This window comes from Hetaerina americana, unplaced genomic scaffold (assembly GCF_022747635.1).
Source record: "Hetaerina americana unplaced genomic scaffold, ioHetAmer1.1.p SCAF_10, whole genome shotgun sequence".
Lineage (NCBI taxonomy): Eukaryota > Metazoa > Arthropoda > Insecta > Odonata > Calopterygidae > Hetaerina > Hetaerina americana.
This window is the reverse complement of record NW_027286070.1, coordinates 34,875,244-34,887,547: the sequence shown is the minus strand read 5'-3', so window position 1 is coordinate 34,887,547 and position 12,304 is coordinate 34,875,244. Positions and strand designations below refer to the sequence as shown.

The 12,304-nt window shown below is 35.6% G+C and overlaps 1 protein-coding gene across 6 annotated transcripts in view; it reads left to right on the top strand.

Moving 5' to 3' along the window:
* LOC139700048 (beta-galactosidase-1-like protein 2) overlaps nucleotides 1-7,155 on the top strand; it is a 31,645-nt gene extending 24,490 nt beyond the window's left edge. For 4 of the 6 annotated variants that reach the window (XR_011703654.1, XR_011703657.1, XR_011703655.1 and 1 more), the window contains 3 exons: nucleotides 1,284-1,512; nucleotides 2,295-2,429; nucleotides 5,839-7,150. Coding sequence is in view for 2 of the 6 variants with exons in the window: in XM_071598515.1 (XP_071454616.1) it covers nucleotides 1,284-1,512; nucleotides 2,295-2,378 (313 nt within the window). In the remaining 4 variants the exon portion in view is untranslated. Of the gene's footprint in view, nucleotides 1-1,283; nucleotides 1,513-2,294; nucleotides 3,226-5,838 lie in introns of those variants that run through there. The other 2 variants (XM_071598516.1, XM_071598515.1) reach the window with 2 other exon arrangements.
* Nucleotides 7,156-12,304: the final 5,149 nt, after the last annotated feature.

Below are 12,304 nucleotides of genomic sequence, written 5' to 3'. Positions count from 1 at the left end.
ATTCCATAAATTGAACATTCTACCTTCGCCATGTATTTATATCTATACTGGTGTACACCTTTGTAAACCTTTCAATGTATGACACAAATTGTGGTATTCACCACTATGGGACCAGGTCTAAAAATGATCTGCACCGAACTTACGTAAGAACTAGAACCACCGCACTAGGCCCTAAATCTATGGGTCTCCTTATGTTTAATAAGCTAAATGAGGACCTGAAATCCAGCTCAAACATTTGTCTATTTAAAAGGAAATTGAGAGCTTTTCTTCAAAGGAATTTGTTCTATTCTATTAGGAATTTCATGGAACATGAAACTTAGAATAGGTTTATGTATTACATTGTGTATTATTGTATATATTGACGTGTCCTATACTATGTGTACAATTTTTTGTATGATGCAGTCTCTGGACAAATAAACTTATTATTATTATTATCATTTAGAGATTTTATTTCCAGGGAGGTAAAAGTGTGTTAAAAATGAAGGCTAAAATTTCTGTATTTTATATGAAGTCTCCTAGGGTTTTCCACCAGGTCAGGTATTTTACTGCTGTTTCAAAAGCTAATTTGGCCATGAATAATTGACAAATAAAACTTGACCTGAGCACTCAGTGCCCTGAGAAGGAAGGCAGAGAAAGACTGAAATGTTGGCAGAATAATACCTGACCTGTTAGAAAATCCAAGAAGGTCCCAAAGTGATAATGCCAGGTAATCAATCTAAGGGTAATCAATAATTTATCTATAATGGAGGAGGAAGATGGCCCTATTCAAGTTTCTTCTTGACTGCTGCTCTCATTTGAGTCTTTATACTTCATTTCAGTTTTGATATAGTTATTTCTTATCCATACTTATTCAAGACCTTATCTGTAAATATTCTCTTTATATTCTGCTGTTTCAGGCTTCACTTTGTGGAAGTAATTATTTATACCTTCATTATCTATTTGTAGTAGGAAGTGTTTATTTATTTGTACCTAAAATAAAAATCTGTGGAAAAGTACCAAGTCTTCTTCATATGGATATTCTCTATAAAATTGTTAACATTATTATTATCCAAGTAAAGGTTTTGAATATATGCAAAATTTAAATTAAAATTTCACGATATAATTTGACAACAATTCTATTCGACTATCGTAGGTGATTTTTCATTTCATCGTTTCAAATCTGGAAAAAACTTATTCGTTATGATCCCTAGAAGTCCAATTCTCCTAGGTTAAAAATCAATTTGATTGTGTAAGTATAAACTATAAAATATTTATTCATCATTGAATTGAATGACTGTTGACAGATTAAATGGCTGGAGGGCTATGAAGAAAGGTGTACTTGAAAATGGACCCATTCTTCTGAGAGGAGAATTTGAAATAAATGATGAGCCCTCAGACACATGGATAGATTTAAGCAATTGGGGAAAGGGTGTGGTGTTTATAAATGGATTCAACATTGGAAGATATCTGTACCTTGGGCCGCCTACATCTTTATTTATCCCAGCTCCTTTGCTTCATAGAGGAATGAACGAGGTAAAATATTATTAGTCTAATAAGTGGTACCTATGTTTAATGGTCGCCAAGAGGGTCCAGGTTTAAATTTGAGTGTTAACTTAAATACATTTGCAAACTCAAGGTGTTTTATAGTTTTTTTGGCCACAGGTCTTAAAATGGAATTTGCAGGTGACTAGGGGATTAGAACTAGTTTTAACTGACTGTAATGAGTGAATGTTACATAGGAAAGATATTTTCATAGCTTAAGACACTCCAGATGCATTAGGGAGTGATGCAAATAGGGATAGTATTCATAGAAAGAGTTAAAGAAAGAGACTTAGAGGACGTAAAGGTTAGTGACCATGAGAGGTATTAACCAGAGAATATTTGCTGGCCCTCATGACCATTTGGTCTCCATATTTGGATGTCTAGTCCCTACAGTAAACTACCGATGGTCAGTTCCTATTCTCCGAGAATGAGACCACAAAATGTTTTTAAATTGTTTAGGGAGCATCCGGAAGGGATTTGTACACATCAGATTATCCTGCACCTATTTTAAGAACTTAGGATCTTCCTTCCAAACCCTCTTTCACTGGTGTCATACTATAAATGGTCATTGAAAACATTTTGTATAGAAGAAGCTGATACATACACAGCATTAACAATTAAAATGATTTTGACGATGTTAACAATTCAAAATGATGAAAATTGAGAAATGTACAAATTCGACAGCGGTGAATATTTTCCATGCTTTCAAAGAAGGCTGAGCTCATGAGAAATCATTAAGTATTGGCACTAATGACATATCTTTCTTGTTTCAGATCATAGTATTTGAGCATCACCAACCTTCCAATGAAGTATCATTTGCAGACAAACCTGTTTTCATTAAGTCGGGAGGGCTTTAAAACAGCAGGAAAAAAAGAAATCTTCATTATCGGTTATCATTTCTAGGAATGGTATGATTTAGTTCTTTTCCTAGCTATATATTTGCTTAGTGTTCTTGAGTATTCTCAAATGACATGCATATCTATATTGTACAAGTATATGCCTTTTATAATTGATTAGGTACTTCAGGGGTAACTAAAGCATATTGGAGAATTACCAATGTTATTGCCTATCTCCTCATACAGTCATATTTAATAAGTGCATACATGTAAACATATGGCATTGTTTATTGAGAAATGAAAACCTTTGAGGAGTCTTTTTGCGACCAAAGTTATGCTTAAATATGTTATTACTTGATAAAGTGATATGGGAAAGAACGTATAAGTTTTTTAATGAGTTATATTGTACTATCTTGAACTGTAGTGTTTTACCTAAGTCATTTAGTCACTATTTTTAATGGCCATAAAATAAACAGAGTGAAAAGTACCCTGGGTGACTTATCAATTTTCAACATACTTCCTGATACCTCCATGAAAGGTGTTCCTCTTCAATGGGGTGTTAAGTAGAATGTATGTATAAATGCCTAAATGCATATTTCTTTTTACTTTTTTCCTACTCCCAGGAATGCTATATCAGAAAAGGAGTTTTATTAGTATTGTGATTATTTTCAAAAGCAGTTTTAAGTTTACTGTAGCAAGTGATCCCTTAAGGTGCAACCTTATTTAAGGGATACCAGCCTACCTTGGTGCTATTCTGTTGTCTTCCGCCAAGAAAAAGTCTAATTGAAGCTCTTTTTTAGTTGAGAATAGCAAAAGAAACTGTATTTCAATAAAAATCCACCCAGTAAATAAATATATAATTTATTTATTGGGTATCAAATATATTAATATGTATGCACCATCAGCATTCATTTAAATTAATGCACTTATATGGTACCTTATACCAAAATACCTCAAATTATATTCCAATATTCAATTTTTGAAATAGTAATTCAATTTTGAATGTGAAAATGAATGAAATAAAAGTAATCATATAATTTAATCTCAATGTTTATAACAGTTTATTTGCACAATTTATTTTCTGTAAAGTATGTCCTGAAGTCCCTAGAAGAACATGGCAGTCTATATGCCCAGAGAGTTAAGGTCATATTATAATTGTATCATTTGATATGAATTTATTATAATATTACTTTAACTGATAATTTGAAGATAAGATATTTAGTAATAGATTGCATTTATCAATGTAATAGTTAGAGTGTAAAAATCATTCGCCTTGCCCGGGATTCAAACTCCCTCGATGTCCAGAGTTTAAGAGTATGGATAGCTGAAGCACTTGACCGGATATCTAGCTTCAAATCCCGGTCAAGAAAAATGATTTTTATTCTCTTAAATTGCTGCATTGAAATGCTTATTAGTGGATGACCCCATTAAAAGTTACTGTTGTGGCATCTCCTGCAGTTTCTTGGAATTCATTTATTTCTTCTTTGCTGTGGAATTCTCCATATGGTCCTATCCTCTTCTGTTCCTCATTCCTAATTTTCTCTGTCCATTTAATCTTAAGCATTCTCCTCCAGCACCATGTTTCGAAGGCATCTATTCTCTGCTGGTCCACTTTTCTAATGTTCCAAGCCTCGGGACCATATAGCTCCATGCTCTACACGAAAGTCTTGATGAATTGCTTCCTTGTTTCCAATCTTAGGTTCTTTGAACTTAGTAATTGCCTCTTCTTCATGAATGCGTTCTTAGCTTGAGCTATTTTTTGCTTGATGTTGGTCGAACTTCTTCCATCCCATGTTATACTGCTGCCCAGGTAGTTAAAGGATTCCACTTGCTCTAGTTTCACCCCTCGTATTCTAATATTTGCGTTCACCTTCTCTCTTCCGCACCCAAGAAATTTAGTTTTCTTCTTGTTGATGCTCATATTATATTCCCCTGGGACTTGATCCAAGGCACTTAGAATTGCTTGCAGGTCCTCTTACATTTTCACCTCTACTACGATGTCATCTGCAAACTGGAGCATATTGGTTTCTTCTCCATTTAACTTGACTCCTTTGAAACCAAATTCTTTTGTTTTTTTTATTGCCTCTTCCAGTCATACATTTAATATTGCTGGTGAGAGGTTGCATCCTTGTCTTACTCCTTTGTTCATTTTGCCTTCTATTTTTCTTCCATTTTTCGTTTGCATTGTTATAACCTGATTCTTGTAGAGTTTATGGTTAATTCTTCTGTTGTCGTAGTCCAATCCAAGCACTTCTAGTATATTGAACATCTTGTTCCATTCAACGTTGTCAAAGGCCTTCTCCAAGTCCATGAATGCCACATATGATGGCTTATTTATGTGTCTAATTTTTTTGGCGAGAACTCTCAAGCTGAGGATTACCTCTCTTGCTCCTCGATTTTTTTCTGAATCTAAATTGGTTTTCTAAGAGGTTTCCTTCTATTCTTCGGCTAATTATCCTAGTAAGGATTTTTGATGCTTGAGTCACCAGGCTCAATGTTCTCTGTCCTTTTCGGTAATCTGGTTTTGGTTTCTTTGGTATTGCATTCATTATACTTCTCTTGAAATGTTCTGGTATCTTTCTGCTGTCGTAGTTATCTTTGATTGTTCCATTGAGGGTATCCTTCGTTTTGACCCTGAGTGCCTTGATTATTTCTCCGTTTATTTTATCAACTCCTGGTGCCTTGTTTCTAAGGTCTGCCATGGCCCCCTGGAATTCACTTCTTAATGTCTACAGGCCCTGATCATCTTTACCCATCATGCTTTCATCTTTAATTGAGCCATATTCTAGTGGTTTGGGAGCTTGATAACATAGTACTATTTCATTTACTGCTATGAATTCAGAATTGGTCAAAGGAAAAAGGTTTGTTTGTTTGGTATTATTCTTGCTGTAGTCGTATCCTGGTAATGCAGTTTATGTTCATAGAGTAGATCCCATGATGGTCAATTATTTTATATTTTCCTTTGTCTATTTCAAGGTCAGGTTAAAAATTTTACTAATAAATCATTTAAAAATCATTGTATTGGCCCTAACCTTTAGCCATCAACAGTAGAAAAAGTACAATGAATTGTCGACTGAATGTTTTACACATCAAATGATAATTGTTTTATGGTTCCAGCAAAAGCATATGGGGTGGAAATAAGAGCATCTTTGGCTGATGTACATGCAGATGGAAAATTCAGGGTTAATAATATGAAATGTTTGAATCAGTGGCTTAACCAGGGTGATAGGATTGGTGAGGGGGTGGAAAATCAAATTGATTTTGTGATTTATCTGTCAAAAGTAACTCTGCAAAAAGGGTTTACTTTAGCTTATGCAGGCACAAGTCCAATGAAATAAATAATGAATCCTATTTTCCGTGAAATGCAGTATTTAGTTGTAAAGGTTGTTTTGACCTTTTTATTCTGATTGTATAATGTAAATTGGTCATAGGTCTCTATGTAAAATGGTAAGGTTGATGATATTGTTTTATTCTTGACTAGGCCAGAACATCAAGCTTCCTCAATTTTAATGCATAAAGTCAGCTGTTTATGGTGATATACAAGCTGCCGATTCACGAGAGTTGAACTCTGAAGGTCGGAGAGAAATTGCCCTCTCAAACCTATGCCACTAGTGTAAGTGTGATGAAGAAGAGAGGAATGTAATTAATGAAATTTGAAGATGGTAGAAAAATTAGTTGAAAAGATATTGAAAAGATGAAGGATGTTCAAAGCAACAATAAAAGGGAAACATTAAGTGATCAGGAGAAAGGAAGAAAGAATAGACTTTGTGGATGATATTGATGCAAGAACAAAGTATGAAAAACTGAAGAAGAAAATAATATAGAGAAAAGTATAAAAGATGTGTTATATGTGAAAGGTGTTGGGCGCATCCAAAACCTATCTTTAATAGATATGTATATTGCTTTGATGATAACATTTTATTATCCATTTGGTAATATACAAGACACTCAGATCATCAGAAACTACCATACATAAAAGGAGCATTTCATAGGTACATTAACAGTTTTCTGGAGTAGGTTAGACTGATTTCAATAAGTTCATTCATAAAATAGATAAAAATGTTGGGAAAACTATCACTCTACACATTTGTAGAGTGATAGTATTACCTTTGAATGTTGAATAGGTTTATTTATGACTGAAATGGTATAATGATACACCAAAGTGATATTATCCTTTTTTGAAGAATTCACATCTTTGAGGGAGGAGTTGATGTTGAATCCAATGAGTGTTAATTGATTATTTATACAAATATGTCCAAGACCTACTTAGTTATGCCTCCTCCTGGCCATCTTGTGTTCCAAATATAAAGTAATATGGCATAAGCAAATCTGTTACCCATTTATTATTGGAGTTTTTTTCTGCTGTTTGTTAAATTAAAATATTGTGACTGAATGTATAAAACATCAGAGAAAATATTGTAAATAGCTATCCAATCTTGATGCTAAAAAACATTTGCACTTGATGAATATTGGTAGTTATGAAAAATATGGTACCAAATAAATTGTTTTCAAAATACAATTTTTAGCTGTAGGAAAATTGCACCAAGTAAAATGATTTTAAGTCAAATATTTATTTAATTAATTTAAATTCGAATAATGTGAAACAATCATAAACTTGTCCTCTATGAAGAGAGGGTGTTTTAGGGTGAACTGGTTTAATAATGATTGGAAATTACAGTGGTCAAACTTTAATGAAACCAAATTTCAAATTGATTGAATGAAAATTTAAATACTCTATGAATGTCAAATCGGTTTTTAAGCCTCATTGTTAACTTTCATAGTGAACTGTTAGAAGGATTTAGTTTTTCAAGATTGGACATACTGATATCATTTGCGAATAATATGTGCATATTTACTCGTAATACCTACTTATTTTTTCTAGTTAAAACCTTTAAGAATACTTTGGTTGACATTTAAAGCCATGTGTTTGCTATAATATATCCTTGTATGTTGTTTCCTTGATTACGTTGTTTGCGTGATACGCGCCCATTCCCCTGTTTGCAGCGGTTCAGGGAGTTTCACATAGATGGCAGAAAAAGTGAAGTTTGAGGTCAACGTCCATCTTTTCACCTGTTGCGTGGAATTTGTGGCTGGAGAGTTCAACGAGGTGTTTGAAACTTTCTTCTGAATATTTACTCAACGCCAAGGAACAATATCAGGTCTATGATTCCTATTGCGAACTGATTCATATATTTGTGCCTTATTCTTGTGTACCTCCTTCGGTGATGACAGCTTAGCCGTTTGGTTCTTTCCGGACGCATGCAAACCGCCGCTCGGAAAGGTGGGTGAGTATCTGACTTGAGGGCATGTCTTTGTTATTGTTGGGCTCGGCGGCCCACCCAAATAGAGGCTGTGGGATGGTGAGACCGGTAGGAGACGAAGTCAATGGTTAGGTATTTATCACCCATTGCTTCGAAATTGGTTAATAGCAAGGCCCCTGTGTTTTTAGGGTCGCTTGACGCATCAAATTCTGTCAAATGTCATGTATTCCTTGGGAATTACAATTTAACGAACTTCTTGTTAAAACTTTCCTTGGAAAAGGTTTACAAATGTTGCCCCTCCAATCTCTTAAACCGTAAAAATTGCCTATCAAGGAAGACGACCGATTTATTCGGTGCAAAATAATGAATTTCTCGTCATAAATTATCACAATATTTCATTGTGTATCATATTGTGTATCATATATTAGTGAATGCTCACGGAATTGATGCTAAAGGCCATTGCATACTTACTCACTGCTGACAATTGAGCTCTGAAAAATTCTTGTTTGAGATTTTTTGTGAATCTAGTACTTTCAGGAAATAAATAGGTCTGAAACATTTCTGATGGCAGAAATGTTAATCCCGGCGTAGTATCACTAAATAATTCTTGTCGGAACATTGATCTTTTGATTTAGTTGCTTCAACATGAAAAATATGAGCGCAAGTTCTATAGCTGGTACCTTCGCTTGTTATTTACAGCTCGTTAGCTTTTAGCCCCATTAATGCTAAAACAAAAAAAGAGATAAATCTTGGAAAGGACCATACCCTAATATGGCTTTAGAATGCAAAACCACAAGAAGCTGTAATTAGGCTTAATTTGACATGCCACCACTTTTAAATCCACCCTTGTATCTAATGCGTTTGAAGCAAATTCTAGGGGTGTTCGATGTGGGAATCCTGTGATGTTAGGAAGATAACGTAGGTAGGAACGATTCTTTGTCTCTCATAGCAATTAAATGAGATGGGAACTGTTTTGGTGTGATTCAATCGTCACAATAGATAGCGTGATAAATGACAACGTATTAGTGGTGACCGTGAAGTGGAGGTAGATGTTTTAATTGATCTTTTTCGGCATACGCGTTTTTATCATAGGCTTCATTGTGAGAGTACCCATGGATGTAGTAATCTCGTATTAATCATCCGCGCATTCATGTCTCTTGAAGTTATAATCTTTAAAGAACATATACTTCATTATGATGTGTGGTTACCGGGTAAAATTATGGTGAATATCGGATCGCCAATTCTTCATTTGATGCGGGCTTTCTTCAATTTAAGCTATCATTAACGAGATGAGATTATTCGCTCAAAACGTCATGCCACATCAAGACTCATTAATTTTCACATAAAATCATGTTTGCTTGCGGGACAAATATTTTACGATACTAGCTTTATTTTTATTTATGTCACTTTCGTAAGTTGGAATCGAAATTTCAAGAATTCATTTTATGAAACTAAAAATAAAATTTTCGAACAATAGTATATGCCCAAAACCAGCATCAGTGACGTTTCCGGACGAATGGCCTTTTAAGGGGAATGTACATTTAACCGGATCTTGCCACTTTTTAAATGATTACCCTTTCAGCTACCATTGTACATAGAATGAGACATACATAGTCAGCCGTCACATTCGAAAGGCTACCTTGGAGATGAGCATCCGTCGGTAAAAAATCGTTTTAAAGTAATTGTGTATTTTTAATATCAAAATTAGTTGAATTGAAGTGTTTATACTTTGAATATCCCTGGTAAACAGCTTTTATTCTTATTTGTAGTGAGGGAATTAAAAAATAATCATAAATATCTTTATTCCTCAGGAATTAAGACCATCAGGCCTCAAAAGGCCGTGAGAATATTGTGAGCAGGTTAAGTTTGTATTGATGCAAACAAAACTTGTGGTTTCATAAAAATATGATTATGATGAAACACTTGAAGTCTTCCATAACTGCATTTACACTACTTATCTATTTAAATTCGGCATATTTAAATATTAAATGCCCAGGATTTGTCAAATAGATTCCATTGTTATCTCTTTAATGGATGTTGCCAACTTACTAGTATGTTTTGCGACCGAATGATGACCATTCTAATAGTCTGTATGATAATTTCAAATTGTGCCCTATATTCTCCAACCTCACGCAGAACGCCAAGCCTTATCGTTTAGGATCGTATTTAAGTTGAGAGGGAATGAGAATGGAGGACAATCACTCCCAGACACACCACTGCGTTCGATCGTAATGGACATCACCCAACCTCCGGGCAGTTCCTACTTCCTAAGTCACGCCGCCCGTTACTGTTGATGCCAATTGACCTTTTACCTTTCGGGTCCACCTCATGCTTGACGTGAGAAGCACTCTGAGGTGGTCGTGGTCAGTTCGCCACGAAAGATGTAACTTCCTGGTTGGCCAAAATCTGGAAGAGTAGCCTGATCGGTTAATTAAACTCTAGAATATACCGTTGAAGGGTTCACATTTAATGGCATTCTCCTGCAAAGATGAAACCACCAAGGGTCATGGATGAATGGTGCCCTATCATTGATGGTGACGGATAATTCTTACCATGAAGAAGGAGGACAGTTATATCCGATGTTCATAACCATGGCCACCTGCAACGTGCATTGCCCTCGTCGGCCTCGTGCCTGTGGTCTTGTCCTCAGGAGCTGTTACCACACCATGGTGTGTGCTAAGGAAGAGAAAGAAGTTACATGCGAGGCAGTCTTAGACAATTCGGTGGCCTATATTAACTTACCTTTTGATGCACCTATTTATTAGGTAATTATTTATTTTGATACCATTATTTTAAACAATTTCGTCGAAAATGGCACATTTTCAACGCAATGTGTAGATTTATTATTTATATGAATTATTAGCTTAGAAAAGTGTTACAAGTTGACAGTTTGCCAGGTGGTGATATAAATCCTTAACTATAGCGTATTAGAATAAAATGCTCTGACAAAGTTGCTATGATATAAGGTAATTGTGCGATTATCACCATTGTTTAAAGTTTCTCCGCCAAAATCAATATTTTCTTGATCTCAGTGCCTATTTCAGAAATGCTATTTTACATTTAAATAATCTCATCGTTCATGGTAACGTTCAAAAGTCGTTTATTTTCCTCTTTCTCTCCATTGAAATATTTTTGCCGGAGGAATTTTCGGTGTTAATGGTTTTACTGCTTCATTTATTTCGGCAGCCAAATGTCTTTTCGCTTCGCGCGTGTCTCGTTTTCTCCTTTCTTATGCCTGTCCCGCGACCTTGGCGCTATGTAGTAAGGTTCCGAAATTGTCGTTACTCGGCAAAACCGAGGTTGTGATGTTTCAGCGTAAAAATTCAGTACTCGACTCTATAACGCCAACATTTTGCCATTGTCGAGACTCTCCCATGCCATCCATGCCCATTTTTATCGCGATGTTATATCCATCAGTCGTGTTTTACTTTACGGTCATTTTCGTCTGAGTGCTGTTAATGGCGGTTGCTGGTGGTCTTTGATCGCCAGATGCATATATACATGTTATTAGGGTTGGGGAATACGGGTGGGGGGAAGGGAAACTTTCGGTCTCTGGTGAGTAAACGGTATCTCGTGATTCCTATTGGTTTTTGATAAGCCGGTTGTTCATATGAGGTAGATTTTCCGCGAATTTGATAAGTGATTCTATGATGGAGTGAGGGATGGGTTCAAAGTTCAGATCTTCGGATATTTCCCATTCTGATGAACCAGGACGCGGAAAGTTATTTTTGATGATGTCGCGACTCCCCGATTACGAGAATCTCTCCCGGGCCTTCGTGATGCGCAGTCGTAGAATGATTAAGGGCTTTCGTTATTTCGAAATTTTTGAGATCCCGCGTTTGACAGTTTTTATGAGTCGTTCAGACAAACATCAATGGAAAACCGTTATAAGAAGATCGGGATTTGCTGACGGTTAGTTCAGAGTTGGAATTCTAAGCACCCCGGAAAACCAAATGACATTGTCTGGTTAGAATCCTCGTCAAAGGTTAGAATCATCTTTAAAGATTACTTTTTGCACCGCTTTAGCTATGACATCATAACGTTATGTCGCTATAGTTATTACAAGCTCTTCCTGCCTTAATATTATTCTTCAAGGATGGGCCCTTCAATATTTAATTGCCTTCTGACAGACGGTTTTACTCCCAAACCTTTGCTCTCTCTTTCTCTGTAACTAAAATTAATTTCCGCTGCAGTAGAACTTGCTATCAGGGGAGGAGTAAGAAAGCGGACCAGATAACCCGGTATGTAAAACATGTATACTCCGAGCTAGGCCGAAGGTTGCAGGTTTGAATCCCGTATAGTTCATAGAAGTGATTCTGAAATTCTTTGTCGGATGTCCAGTTATGAATTGACCTCAGAACTGGGACCAACTTAATAACTCAGTAAAGAACTAGAAATTAACCGCTGTCTTCATCCAGGATTATTAATCCTTCGATTGGCTATGCGAATTTAACCTCTCGGATGAACTCTTCATGTCTATATACAAGTACGTCTTCTTTTTCACTTCCTCAATTATTTCCCTTGCATATAATCTCATATGGACATCCAAAGAAGAATTAATGTTAGACAAAGAGGCTTTCACTAATAGAGTGGATAAAGGAGAGGATGCAATTCTCATGAGATTTCTTTTTAATTTTACCATTTAAATTATGCTTGTTCTGTCCATATCAAAATCAGGGTGGCACT